General features: G+C 41.3%; 1 protein-coding gene across 1 annotated transcript; it reads left to right on the top strand.

The window, feature by feature from the left end:
- The first annotated feature begins 7,452 nt into the window (after positions 1–7,452).
- On the top strand, positions 7,453–10,060 carry LOC124265093 (toll-like receptor 6). Its single transcript, XM_046699885.1, has 2 exons — positions 7,453–8,089; positions 8,798–10,060. The coding sequence occupies exons 1-2, from the start codon at positions 7,561–7,563 to the stop codon at positions 9,925–9,927; spliced, it is 1,659 nt and encodes a 552-aa protein (XP_046555841.1). The 5' UTR covers positions 7,453–7,560; the 3' UTR covers positions 9,928–10,060.
- Positions 10,061–15,681: the final 5,621 nt, after the last annotated feature.

The following is a 15,681-nucleotide window of genomic DNA, read 5'->3' as shown; positions in this document are numbered from 1 at the left end:
GACCATGAACACGACGTACTGGATTAAGTGTAGTGTAGCCATAGTGGTGATATATCACACACCGTCTCGTTTCCTGACAGATTGTCTTACCCGTCACAAGTGACATAGACGTTCTTCAACGTGGGACAAAAGGTCAACAACAGGAGGCTCCATACGAGTGTGTCCGCTTGCCCAACATCACATAATACTGTCTTTTCACGAATGCCGCTTTTAACAATATTCCATTTATGTTGCGACTTATTGATGTAGAGGAAAAACTGCAGTGAGGCAGGTCTTACACGTCTACCGTTTTGATGAAACCCACGAGGATGGGTATAATACAAACACACTTTGAAATATGATCAGGACGAAACTGAGTGAGTGAGTATGTTTTTACGCCGCTTTTACCAATATTCCAAAATTCCCACGGCCAGGGACACCAGAAATTGGCTTTGCACATTGTACCCATGTAGGGAATCGAACCGGGGTCTTCGGACGAGCGGACGCTTTAGGCTACGACCCAAGGATTGCATTGCATGATGAATTTTTACGGTGTTAACGTCAGTAAAAGTGCTTTAGATGTTCTTCTGAGCAGTCACTCACCATTACAAAGAACTGAGGAATTATGATAAAGTTTTGATAAATAAAGGTAAGCAGGAATTGGTAAAAATCTCAGGGTTTGTCTTTTTCTTAAGCACATTATAATAGACGAATTACATATTCTGTTTTATGCTTACTGAATTTATGTTATTTTATGACAAATGTATATTTCCAATAATTATTTCAATCTAAACATTTTAATAATTGTAATGCAAAATTCAAACATTGAAACCCTGTCTTTATGTGCCCGATATTCACGCTTTCAATTTGTATAAATATGATTGAAATTTTTTTGCCCTTTACTCCTTGTTATTGTACATCCACAATGAATATAACCTGTGTATCTGGCTGTCTGTCTGAACCATTAATTAATGTGTCTCACAACTGGGAGTTCTCACAAATGGGAGGACACCGTCTGTATGAACGGATCTCGTACATGTATCGAACGCGTTGTTACCGCTCTAAGGGAAAATATGGTTTGTACGAGTGTACGGCCCATCCGTTTTCCCCCTCAGTTACGAGTGATGGGGCAGCGAGTTTTATGTAACTGTTGCTCGTACCGAAATAACAATTGGTGTGGTCAGAACAGAAGCTGTACCTCGCCAGGATCTAGTCTGGAGCCACTGAAGTAAGTCTCACACTTTTACATTTCTTTAGACCCCGTATACAAGGTGTATGCAATATTCACGCACTCACCGACATTGTAATATTGTTTTTGTTAATGAAAGCTCACGCGAAGCACCAAAGTGAGTCAGTTTTTGCGGATAATCGAGAGTGATTGTTCTCCAAAGGTGACGTTTTATATAGTTTTGTATGAATATTCATTATTAACGGAAGTATCTGACATATGTATATATGAGAGCTAGTGTATCTAAAGCCGGATTGCACGTGCATGATGCTACGGAGTTGTACACTGCCTGACAAAAAAGTCTTCACCCACATTTGACGGTGGCTCATATGAAACATACCAGGAATGGTTATTGATGAGTTTTAAAGTTGCGTTAGGTTGTCAGCGATTCGGGGACTGTTTTCAGTTAGCGAGATTTTGATGGAGTGTGTATATTTTGTGTTAAATTTCATTTTCGAGTGCATACGTATTTCTGTCTGGCAGCGTACTTTAGCTTAACAATGAATGCTCTTCATCTCTTTGAAAAGAAAGAAAGACACAAACAATGCGACTGGGGATATGTATATATATATATTATGTCCACCTATTCAGTGACCAGATGATCTATTCACGGGGTTATATATGATGACGTTTTTTTGTCAGCGGAGTTGTATTTGAAGGATACACGTCTGGTTTAAAACAAAAATATACGCCTTTGATTGGTCTTCCATGCATTCATTCTGGGACAGAGGGCGACTGGCAGAAAAACGAACATGTACAATTTAAAAATTAAAACCGGTTCACATTTTGAACATCTCGACCTCAGTGGTATTAATTTGGAACTTTTTTAAAGACTTGTCGGGGTTGATAAATATCAGTTCTAGAGAATATTAGAAATTGAAAAAAAAGCTAACTAAAGGTGACAACTACGTAAATGGAAAATTAAAATCAGGAATGACACCCGGTGTTCGAACAATGCGAAAGCATGTTAACACACCAACCGGATCAGTGTAGAAATTGCTGTATCGATGTTGAGAGCGTCAGGGTGGAGAGATGAAATGGAAATACGTCACCAAGCGCTTTTCCCGTCTCTTCTTTGAATATCATTCAATGCATATCAGCGAGGAATTTTAATAAAAAGGAACCTCTATGGAGACAAATGGTTGGGGTGGGTAAGTGAGTATAGTTTTATGCCGCTCTGGGCAATATTCTACCGATATCATGACTGGGGAGACCAGACATGGGCTCCACACATTGTACTAGTGTTTGGAATTGGTTAAAATCTCATAATTGATGATTGGTTTATTACAACCGATCAATCATCGAAACAAATTGGTTAGCATCATTAATGAAATTTGTTAATGCACATAAAAATAAGGAAAAACACGTAGTTCATTTGGGGTGTTTTTGGCTAAATTTCACTTCTTTAAGGGATGACTAGTATGTCAGGAACATAAATTTCTTCGAGTCTTTAAGATAAATTCAATCATGACTTGAAACAAGCTTGTGGTGCTTATGAAATGTAACAGACAAAACCAACCTTGTGAAAATATTGTTTATGAAAACAAGTGTTCCAGAATTGTTTGTGTTCGATTATGAGAAAACATGATCGATTGCTTGGTCGTTTAGTCACTGCGACCAATCTTCGATTATTTCAATTTATCGGACCACCACTACATTGTAGCCATCAGGATCGGGCGCTTTAACCACTACGCTACCTCACCGCCCCCTCGAATGGTTTGCTATAACTGCATACGTTGTTTTTTAATTTTAAAATGTAGTTAAATGCGCGCGACGACATCGACATTTCCAAACTAGCTGATACCTGTCCTCCATGTAGTATCGGTTTCCATGGTGATGACACGGGGTACTTACGTTAACACAGAGGTAAGTCACTATGACCCTGAAACGAGTCACGTGGAGTCTAACGATCATCTCCATGGCAACCAGGTGATACTTCAAGCAAATGATATATCTTATTTACATGGCCTTAGGGATTAACTGCAAGTGTTTCCGGGGACTTTTGAGATGTATTGATGTTCCGAACAAAAACTAACAGCTTAATCATTTTGAAATGCATTAAACGTTAAAGCATTAAAATTAGACCTGTCTTCAAATAGGTTTCGTCAATGAGGCCAAGTACTTGATAATGTTGTGTCATTAGCTGTTACATCAGAATCATCTGGAGTAGGTTTTCACCTTTCAGGTATCATTAGGCTGTAATAACTCCGACATTTGTGAAGGTAAAGTAGGTGAAGGTCAATAAATGTTCACCAAGGTCAAGGTCAATGACAGTTATTTATAGACTTTTTGTGGTTGATGTAATCACTGCTGGAGGGGGCATCGTAAATAGATAAACACCGCGCAATTAGTATATTACAGATGTGAAAAAGCTCCGGAAAATACCGGAACATAATAATTATGTTGGAATGAGATTTTACAACAACACATCAGCGATTTTTGTCAGACTTGCCAGATGTTGTGAAAAGAATGTAACATAATGATGGGTTAACATAAATAAGCAGCGATGCAGGTTTCTTTAAAAAAATAGTTACAGTCGTCGTATCATAAGGGCACTTCAACCTAAAGGCGGTGAGGTAACTCAGAGGTTAAACTGTCCGCTCGTCACGCCGAAGGTCCGGGTTCGATTCCACACATGGGTACAATGTGGGAAACTTTCTCGCACCCTGCCGTAATATTGTTGGAGTGTTGCGAAAAGCCTCGTAAAGCCATATTCACTTACAAACCATTTTGTAACGCGGGCCGACCGTACGCAGACAATTATACTACTCACACTTTGCTAAGGATCACAAAATTCACAACTTTACTTAAACGTAGAGCTACGATTTGAAATTATATCCATTTAAAAATGGATAAATAATAATGGGGTAACACCTCTTTAGGCAACGAACCACTTTAATCTAACCCTATGCACTTGATATATGAGTAACCATAAAAATGGTTTTGATGGCACCAATCAACCATTTTGCAAATCATGGAACAAGTCATTGACAGGTACACAACACCTGTCAATAGCAGATATGGGATCCACAAGATGAAATGACATACTGAAACCTGGGATCCATGGTTACAATAAGATTAGATATTTAAACCAAATTTGACCCCACATGATAGTTTTCTGTTGAATCCATGATTTGATCCTTAGCAAAGTGTGAATAGTATATATGTTTATCACCAGCCAAGGAGTCTCGGAATCTCGAGAAACACGCAGCTGATAGATTGGTGGGAATGAATGAAGAGAAGCATAATTCTGCTGGAGGCTCTTCCTGAGTCACGTCAACAATGAGGGGCGGTGGGGTAGCCTAGTGGTTGAAGCGTTCGTTCGTCACGCCGAAGGCCCGGGTTCGATTCCCACATAGGTAAAATATGTGGAGCTCATTTCTGGTGTCCCCCGCCGCGATATTGCTTAAATATTGCTAAAAGCGGCTTAAAACGTAACTCACCCACTTGTTCATAATGACTTTAATGACTACTAGCCAAACACATGAAAATGTCCGGTAACTTTCACGTACTAAATGACTGTAGGGCAGTTAAGACCGCCTCCATGGTGTAGTGGTTAGAGCGTCTGCCCGGAGAACGGAAGGTCGCGGGTTCGATCCCCGACCGCGTCATACCAAAAGACGTTAAAATATGGTACTTGTTGGTCCCTGTCTGGCGCTCGGCATTAATGGGTACAACAAAGACTGGTCGTCTCGGAGTCAGTATGTGTCTGAGTGGGGTATTCATGCTTCACTGCGGCATGGTATCTCAGTGGGCTAGCACTATAAAACCAGCTTAAGTCTGGGCTAGTACAAGCAGCCGCACATACACATACACACGCATGCACGTCGTCATATGAGCGAAATATTCTCAAGCACGACCCAATTTCACCTCACCTCACCCGTAGGCAGTTACCTGACCATCCACACTTCCAGAGGCGTCATGGCAGATGTCTCATGTTTATGATGGTTTGTCTACATACTTAATGATAATAATCCACTTGTAACGCACTGAATCCATGCACAGTACATGCTCTAAGCGCACATGTCCGAGAGGAGGTGACAGAAATTACACAGAGATGGCAAGTCTGAACAGGAACTATGACAATGATTCACAGTCTTTGAGGTCCTAGGGCAGAGAGTTCCAGGCTTTAGTGGCTGAATATGCAAATTGTTCATACAATCTATAATCTCTTCACTGCTGACACAACTTTCATTTAGTAATGTTATATTTCTTGTCTTCAATCGCTAACTTCAAATGCATCTTTCATTACTCCATAAGAATGCGTGAATCACACGCACGCACTCAAGCAGTTGGCAGGTAAGATACCCTATTGCACTGGAGTTAGCCATATCATTTTTAATCATAAGTTGTGATGTGGGTTGTCGTGTTTTCACGGGAAAACTTTTGTGTGTGTGTGTCTTTTCAAGCTTGGGCATGAGGATCGAGAGAGGGATTGGTTTTCAGATAATTCGGCTTTAGTGGCTGAATATGCAAATTCGTCATAAAATCTATAATCTCTACACTGCTGACACAACTTTGATTTAGTAATGTTATATTTCTTGTCTTCAATCGCTAACTTCAAATGCATATTTCATTACTCCATAAGAATGCGTGAATCACACGCACGCACTCAAGCAGTTGGCAGTAAGATACCATTTTGCACTGGAGTTAGACATATTATGTTTTAATCGTAAGTTGTGATGTGGGTTGTCGTGTTTTCACGGGAAACCTTTTTGTGTGTGTGTCTTTTCAAGCTTGGGCATGAGGATCGAGAGAGGGATTGGTTTTCCAGATAATTCGGAATTTCTAAACCAAGACTAAAATAAGGCCAGAAATGCTTGGAAAATGCGTTTTGGCAATTATTTGATAATGGTTGATATTTCAGATTCAAAACTCATATATAACTAGGTAGAGTCGTATATGTATCATATACACTAAACGCCAAAAGAAACGCTACCCTCCTTCCTTAATGACGGAGGTACCTATCTTCAGCTGGCGTTGTGATGCATGGGCGTCCACTTCTTGGTCTGTCTACGGTGACCCCAGTCTGTCAGAAGCCCTGAATAAATCTTATAACCGTGATACGGTGGCATCCGAGGGCGTTGGAAACTGCATTGAAAGTCAACCCCATCTGCATCATCCCAATGGCTCTTTCTCTCCCTTCAGCTGTTAATCGTGACATATTTCTCGTACTTGTGTATCATATCATGTATTGTAGGCTCTCTTCATACCCTATAGAATCATTCTACATGTGAAATGGATGCAAATACTGCTTAAATATTGCTGCGTTTTGGCGATTGATATTGCTATGTGTAAACAGAAAATGGAAAAATGTTACTTTGCAAGCAAAAATGTTAACAAAGATAATTTTAGATGTTCCTAAACATTTTTTCACCATATCAAAGACACGTTTTACTTGTTTTCACTAATGAAAATCAGCAGAAAATGTTTTAAAAGACTGAAATCATAGGGATGATTATTTTACAATTGTACACAGACTACAATAGTTGTTTTTTGTTTTAATAGTTGCAAAATGGTGACTTTAAATGGTTTATCTTTGTCCCAAAGCAGAATATAATTCAACCTTTCTTTCGGACATCTAAATCACTGTTATTGGTTTATTTCGGCATGGACGAAAATAGGAAAGTTTTACTGTTCTGAAAAATATGCATTTCACCTAAATATGAATGCATTTGAGAATTATTTTTCGTGATTTGCGTAAAGTTGTGTTGTTGAGCTTTCTTGTGAACTAATACCTTCTAACATATCTTTGATAGTTTTTAAATAATTCATAAAGGTAGGAGGGTAACGTTTCTTTTGGCGTTTAGTGTATGTGATTTTATCTTGAGTCAAATTCATCATATTGATATTGAAGCCAAAATGCATTTTCCAAGCATTTCTGGCCTTACTTTAATACATGGTTGATCCCTGCGCACAAACCATATTTCATGACAAGCTATTTCTACCAGGGACACGGCTAATGCTCACTGTATTGTTGGTTTCAGATGACAGGATAAGGAAACGCCGTCATGACTGCTGTCAAGATGCACGGACGACTCGGATACATTATGTCGAGTGTGATGCTATTTCTGTGTTTATATCCTCGAGCGTCATCTGTCAGTCTGAAAACATTTAACTACAGATGGATAGACGGAACTTTCCGCCAGATGTCATACCCGAGGACAAAAAATGGCGACTGTGTATACGACGCCACGCGTGATCTCGTCACGTGCGTGAAAAATCATCCCTACGACACCATCACGTCAACATGGCGGTACAAGGCGGATAACGTCTCATACGTTGCCGTAAACTGCCGTGCTCAGAGAATATATACAGGCCATTATGCGGAGTGTGTGTGCAAAGACAGGACAATGGCTGCACATCCTCATAAACGAACGCAGAGAGATTCCTACGTGTTTTGCCAGCTTGATGCCGTATACCGCGACATGCTGCAGCCGTTGACCAACCTTGAAGTCCTTGACCTTGCTCACAATCATCTCTTCCGTATTCCTCCGCACTGTTTCGATGACATGACGAAGATGAAGCTGCTTTCTCTCAGTAACAACCAGATCGAGCACTTCTTTGACGGGCTACTATGTGATGTGTCCAGCCTGGAGGTTCTTCTCCTTCAAGATCTACCTCTCACCTCTTTCCCCGCGAACCTGTTTGAATGTGGCTCGGATTTCCAGTCGAGTTTAAAAATCATTGATATCAGTCATTCGAAAATATCCACACTTAAGAAAGGAGACTTTCAGTCACTAAAACATCTTGGTCTTCTTGACCTTTCATACAACAACCTAGACACGCTTCCAGAAGAGCCGTTCCTTGGGCTGTCATCTCTTCAGACTCTTGATATGTCAGGAAATAGTTTTATTGAACTGCCCACAACCCTCTGTGTCGGTATTGAACAGGTCCAACGGCTTATCATCAATGGGAACCAGCTTCAAAGTTCCAATTGTTCTATATTCGAAAGGTGCAGCAACTTGACATACTTATCTTTATCAGAAGGATTGGTGTCAAATATAACCGGGTCGCCCTGTCACCTTGATTCCCTGAAACATCTCGATATTTCCGGAAACAAACTTTCCCAAATGCCTCTTAAATTACTACATAATGATTCGGTTATAGAGTTCATCGATCTCAGCAACAACAAGTTGGAGGGGGTTGACATTGAAACGTTTCATGACATGACACGACTAAAGTATCTGAATATGAGTCATAACCAGATTGATAAAATCGATGAAACTTTTCAAAAAGCATTACTACATCTACAAAATCTGGAAGTTTTAGATTTCACTGAAAGTCAAATTCGCCAACTGAATGATAACAGTTTCATATCACTGACATCTCTAAAAGAATTATATCTCTCAGATAATGATATACAACACGTACATGTAGAATCGTTCAAAGGGCTAGGAGATATCAACAAATTATATCTACAGTCAAACAACATCAGCAAAATTGAGAAGGGATCTTTTTCCCACATGAAACAGCTTACAGTCCTGGATCTGTCTCAGAATCAGTTAGTTCACCATGATACAGAGTATCCATCCTCGTTAAGGACGTTAGATGTGAGCCATAACCTAATCAGTACAATGGAATCTATAGGCGACTTGTTCAACCTCCAGGAACTACATCTCCAGGGTAACGCAATCAGTTACATTGCACCCCATTGGTTTATAAACATGACAGAACTTCAAATCATAGATATGAGCAAGAACAAACTATCCATCATCAGCGATGGCTTATTTTCAACACTTCCGAAACTCGAGGAGCTAAGCCTAAAGGGAAATGGTCTGACTATTGACTCTGCAAAGGATCTGTTTCATGAGTCCAGGCTGATGCGCAGACTGGACCTCAGTGAGAACAACATCAGGAACATTGATAATCTATTGGATGGAACCTCGATGAGACACGTGGAACATCTTGATCTCTCTTTCAACAACATCTCAGCTATCCGGGCACCTTTAAACAAAAGGAATGAATCTGTTTCTCTGAAGTGGCTCAATCTTGAATCATGTGGCATTGAATCTGTGGTTCGTGATGCCTTCGTCCATATGGAGGTTCTGGAATACGTCAAGCTTGTGAATAATTCCATCACGTTCGTGCCATTGTTTGATGCTCGCCTCGGTGCCATGTTTTTCTTCAGAGGGAACCCTATCATCTGTTCGTGTGGGATGGTGTGGCTGGAGGAACGCTGGCTTGACACAGATACCGTAGACAAGATGTCGACGTATGACTATGATGTTGACGTGTGCAGGACCTACCCGTCCATGATGGTCAAACCGATCAGACATTTGTCCGATCGGGAATTCATGTGTCCGGTTCCATCCAACTGCCCTCCTGAATGTGACTGTTTCGTTCTCAAGGAAGGAGGATCTGTATATATTACGGTGTGTAGAAACAACTTGACTGACATTCCACAAAACCTGCCACACGATTCGGAATATTTGTATCTTGATGGCAACAACTTTCACACCGTACAAAGAATTTCAAAGGGGTTCCACTATACTGAAAATGTGTTTCTTAACAACAGTGGCGTTGTGTCGTTTGGGGAGGATGTGTTTAAAGACTTCAGCCATGTCTTCGTCATCGACATAAGCTTTAACGACTTAAAATCATTGCCAACTTCCATATTTCAAGGACTGAAGTATCTGAAAGACATTAATCTGAAACACAATCATTTGACACACATCAGTGAAGGACTTTTGAAAAATGTTCCGCACTCCAAAACATAGACATAAGCGACAATAACATTCACCACATTCTTCCAGAGACGTTGCATGACCTAGATCATCTCGACACATTACGCTGGATTAAAATAGCCGGTAACCCTTTAATCTGTTCTTGTCCGAATCAGGAGTTCCGCCTATGGATGGAGAGGCGCTATAACAGGGTGTACGACCGTAGGGACGTCTTGTGTGGAGGGGAAGAAATTCGTCGTGTTGATGTGGATAGATTCGAATGTGATGACGACTTTCCTGATGGTCTGAAGACGGCCGTTATTGTTGCCTGCGTGGTTTCCGTTGTCGTGCCACTGATAGTCCTACTTGTGTATTGTCGTAAAGAAGTGTCAGCAGTATGTTACGCGAGATTCGCGCCCATTTGCTATACCGGAACCGGAAGTGGACACCATCATACCGATCCGTGTATCTACGACGCCGTGGTGTTGTACGACACATCCGATCCCAAATGTTTGTGGTGGATTCAGAAATCATTGGTACCAAAACTCACTGAAGGAAGGCGGAAGTTCAAACTGTATATTCTCAAACACGACATCCTATCACGTGAGTCCGCCATGTTTTACATCCAGAAGAGTCACTGCACTATAGCAATAGTAAATAATACATTTCCACAAAACAGATTCGCTCTGGAATGTTTCCGTCATTCTGCCGCTCATGACGTCGGCAATAATGGGAATCATCGTATGATTATGGTTACGTGGGGATTTATTGACAAAAAGAACTTGCCACAATGTCTGAGACATTACGTTGAGCGTGACAGAATCCTGCCAGTGACGAGCACCTGTTTTTGGGACAAGCTGATTCAGAAGTTACCAGATACCAGACACAGGCGCCAGGGCCTGGACAATCCGGCGCTTAACATGGAGGAAAATACCATGTGATGTTTCTGACAGACAGTGCGAATGTAGCTGGAGGATTTTCTATAGTGATAGTGACATTGTTTCCGTCATACAGGAACCACGTAGTTCTTGCAATACATTCCCCGAACCCACCTCTCCTCAGTCCATCCTTAATTTCTTCTAAGGAGCTTTATGACCTTAGGCGCTGTTACTCATTCTCCGCAATTATGTCCTATGTCTGTTGGTAATGGACCTTGTTGGCTATGGGTTGTGTGGATGAAAGAACAGCTGGTATGGGGATGGGATTTGGTATGTAGATAATAAATTAGATTTTATTTTTATAACGTATTACACCTTGTCCAATGACACATTTTCTACATATTACGTGAATGTATGTATTCCTGTTATTCGTTGAGACAACCTGTCATGGACACGTGGCTGCCGTTCCCATAATTCTCTGTCACCCTCCATGACACTCATGTAGGACATATACCTCGACTGCTATATACAATCCTCGTGAAGCACACGTGGTAAGAAGAATATGTTGACCAGGGCTCCTACCATCCCCGATAATCTCCAGGGTATACGTTACGATCACTCTCCACTACACCCTGGATGCATCCACGGCTTGGCCCGATGATTTTATTACCTCCCTTTGCTGGCTTTCTATCCAGTCAGGTGTCTACGCTGGGAAGTTGAGCGTACCAATCACAACTCACTTTCGCTTTTTAAATCATCTAACTGATTAAACTTGGCAACATAATAATATATTGTTGCAGAGGTTCTCTGAAAGAGGTAGAAGGAGTTCTTGCATATATTTTTTTAAGATTTCAGACGTGTCAATTTGTCTGTATGTTTCCCCCCAAAATCTGAGTCGCACTGCGAACAAACTTTCGCGGCTGCGACCGCTATCTTTGTTGACACTGGCAAGCTCGGATGTAACGGCGGCTTAGCTGATTAGCTACTGTGAGAATGCGGAGCCAGCAAAGGGAGGTAATATAATTATCCGGCCAAGCCGTGGATGCATCCAGGGTATAGTGGAGAGTGATCGTAACGTATACCCTGGAAATTATCCAGGATGGGCTCCTACCTGTAACAATCATCTGTTTGATATCTACAATGGAATATTGTTCTTTTGTAATACACCTGGGAAAGGTTAAGAACCACTGTCTTGTATTTCAGCGCAAAATAATAATTTCAGATGTTTCAAAGTGAAAGTCCTTGATATGCAGAAACCGAACATGACATGAGTACAATGGTATGTCACGTCCCCAGCCGTGATATTGCTGTAATATTGCTGTAATATTGCTAAATATTGCTAAATGCGGCATAAATCCACATTCACTCACTCGTTGGAGAAACTTGTGTTTTATTAACCGTTCAGCACATTTTCGTATTGTGTTAAACCTTTCATCGATGCGAGATCAATGTTTGTGAAAATGTCAATGTTTAATAGATATATAAGTCCGGGATATATAAAAATATATAAAATGTGGTTCTTAATTTTTCTTCAGGTGAACATATAGTTTTTATTCAGTTCTGTTTTTGAACTGAGATGTCTAGAGGTGAATTAATAGTCAGGTGTTTGAGATGTGCAACAACTAATGCATGTTTATTTCAGTAACAAAGCATGGCAGCTCAATCAGCGTAAACGTCGAATACAGATTCTCTGCCGGATCTTAGAATAATCAGGAAAATAATGTATTCGTGCAATCAGATAAATAATAATAATACCAATGAATAAATTTATTAATGAAAGTTTTGTTTTTACGTTGTCTACATACTGAAGCTGTCCGTATGTCCGTTTCCCGTCTCTCGCCAGCACTGGATTTCCATTCCGATGTGAAATGAATATAAACAGCAACGTTTATTATCTCAGTTTTCCCCGTCGCTGTTTAAATTTATGCCCTGGTGTCATACAATGAGGTACTCTCATACCTTCCCTCTCATCACAAAATAGGTCATCTGGAGCTTTCCTCATTTATGTCATATATTAACTTATATTGTTTCGGAAGCAAAACAACACGATCTTAATATGAAATAAAATAGAAATTTTTAGCAGGTCACCCAAATATCAAATGTCATCAAATAAGTAAAGATTTACAAATATTGAAAAGCGTTTAAAACTTTAATTTAAAAATGATTATGTTGTCCATCTGCTTTCTTGTTCGTTACTTGTTCGTTGCTGTATAGATGAGAAACGCAACATTATATACGAATACTCTCTACCTGTGGTTCAGTAATGTTAGGGCTTACACCCGTAACCTGCTCTTATGTTGCAGGGGCGGTGGGGTAGCCTGATGGTTAAAGCGTTCGCTCGTCACGCCGAAGACCCGGGTTCGATTCCCCACATGGGTACAAAACGTGAAGCTCATTTCTGGTGTCCCCAGCCGTGATATTGCTGGAATATTGCTAAAAGCGGCGTAAAACCAAACTCATTCACTCACTCTTATGCTGCAGATGATGTCTGAAGATGATGAATCTTGAGCCGGGGTTTCATGCTACCACGTGTGTGGAATGATGATGCTATTCCGGACTACTATCGTTTCTAAGTGCTAGGGGCGAGCCGTGGTTAAAGCGTTCGCTCGTCACGCCGAAGGCCACGATTCCCCACATGGGTACAATTTGTGAAGCCCATTTCTGGTGTCCCCCGCCGTGATATTGCTTAAATATTGCTAAAAACGGCGTAAAACCATAGTCAGTCAGTCAGTCTACAGTGCTAGCCTACTAACATACCATGCCACAGTTTACCATATAACGATTCTGTTAGCTTGTTGTTTAACTCCACACTCAGCATTATTCTAGCTTTATGGCGGCCGTGAATAATCGAGTCTGGATCAGACCAGACAATCCAGTGATCAGCATCGATCTGCGAAGCATCATGTGTCAACTAAGTCAGTGAGCCTGACCACTTGATCCCGTTAGTCACCTCTTACGATAAGCATGGGTTTGAAGAACAGCAGCGTGCGTGCGTGCGTGCGTGCGTGCGTGCGTGCGTGCATGCGTGTGAACTTAATTTAGAACTATGGCTAATGTTGTTTATGACTTTTGGTAACACAAATGGGTAAGACCTCCGCCCGTATCCCCAAAAATTTTAACGACAAGGAAAAATGTCTTTGAGTGGCATTTTTAGAAGTTGGATATGTCTTTCAGTATGTTCATATACTATTAAAGAAATATGTTAAAACTCATCCTTATCAGATGAGGAATATATATTCAGGTGATATGATTTGACTAGAATGAAATTTAAAAGGGGATACGGGTGGAAGTCTTTCCCCCAAAGGAGCTTTGAAGCTTGTTTGAGCTTGTTCATTGTAAATAACTAGACACCGATGCCTCGACAGTGTATTGGACACAGTCTGTAGCTCCTAGCCACACAATTGTCGACATGGGTTCAGCGTAAGACGTCAAGATGGCTGGAATACAGCCACACACTGTTGTGTCGCAGTTGAAGGAAACACTTCGTATTATCCAAGGTTCGAAACAACCGAAACATGATGAGTGAACAAATTATACGAAGATCCAAGCTTTTACTTCGGGACAACCGTTGGTTCGTGACATCAAATGTCGACCAAACGGTGTTTGCTACATGCTACGTACAACCTAACTCACAAATGACTGGTGGCCACTTCTTGTTCTTACGATGTATGTGGTGAGTGAGTGCGTTGATCGAACCACATTGCGTCAGTTATCAGGAGTGAGTGAGTGAGTTTAGTTTTACGCCGCACTCAGCAATATTCCAGTTATATGGTGGCGGTCTGTAAATGATCGATTCTGGACCAGACAATCCAGTGACCAACAGCATGAGCATCGGTCTGCGCAATTGAGAACCGATGAAATGTGTCAACCAAGTCAGCGAGCCTGACCACCCGATCCCGCTAGTCGCCTCTTACGACAAGCATGGGTTACTGAAGGCTCACTCTAACCCGGACCTTCACGGGTATACGATGTCTGGAGTTCGGCATTGAAGGGGTTAACAGCTGCTTGCTTGGTATTCTGGGAGTTGGCGAATAACTAAGAAAAAGATGTCATACAACCGAGTAACACCAAGATCTTGTTTATTGTGTTAGCGACTTTTCAATGTAGATACATATACTAGTCCATTTATCATGCATTGCTCGCTCGAAGCTCCCAAACGATGTGATTATTATTAGCCCGGATAACCCAAGCTGCCTGTTAGGGTTATAGTCATATTGTGGTGGCGCGTGGTCCTGTGCTTAAAGCTCAGGTCACAATCGGTGAAGTTTAGCAGCGTCGAGCTCGGAGAGTCCTTGGATGGGTGACCGTGTTTGGCAGCTTGACTCCTGAGAGTTTCTAGGACTTGAGTCCTGCCCCACAACGAAGCACATGTGACACATGTGGTCTCACCTTAGGCAAGTGAGTTTGTTCAAAATTGTCTCTGTTCACCCAGCAGGAAAATGGGTACCCGGTGGTAAAAAGTCATATGACTATAACCTTCTAGCGCCTAACAGGCAGCTCAGGTTATCCGGGGTAATAATGGCCTTGATTGGTAGCGCTATGAGCATACCTAGTGTGGAGTTTGGCGGTATTTAAACGGACACATTATTATTATTATTATTATCAACTTAATGTACCCATTTTCTGCTGGATGAACAGAGGCAATTTGGACAAACTCACTTGCCTTAGGTGACACAACATATACACTACGTGTATCACGTGTGTTTCATTGTGGGGCAGGACTGAATTCCTAGAAACTCTCAGGAGTCAAGCTGCCAAACGCAGTCACCCATCCAAGGACTTCCGCTGTGACCTGTGCTCTATGCAGAGGACCACGTGTCACTTCTCATCTCACTGATGGTCATTCCCTCTGTAGACATGTGTCACCGATTGTCATTCATAGAGTTGTATAACGGGATTACATAAAGACTGAGTCGGATGTCGATATTAA

This window comes from Haliotis rubra, unplaced genomic scaffold (genome assembly GCF_003918875.1).
Source record: "Haliotis rubra isolate DU_JTF1 unplaced genomic scaffold, ASM391887v1 Scf96, whole genome shotgun sequence".
Lineage (NCBI taxonomy): Eukaryota > Metazoa > Mollusca > Gastropoda > Lepetellida > Haliotidae > Haliotis > Haliotis rubra.
Note: the sequence above shows the minus strand (reverse complement) of the source record. Positions and strands in the feature narration are given on the sequence as shown.

Bases quoted from the DNA above. Each gene is read 5' to 3' on its own strand.
- LOC124265093 (XM_046699885.1), top strand. From the start codon at position 7,561: ATGGCTGCACATCCTCATAAACGAACGCAGAGAGATTCCTACGTGTTT. The intron at 8,090-8,797 runs GTATTGAACAGG...TGGAATCTATAG, and splicing joins GCCCACAACCCTCTGTGTCG to GCGACTTGTTCAACCTCCAG.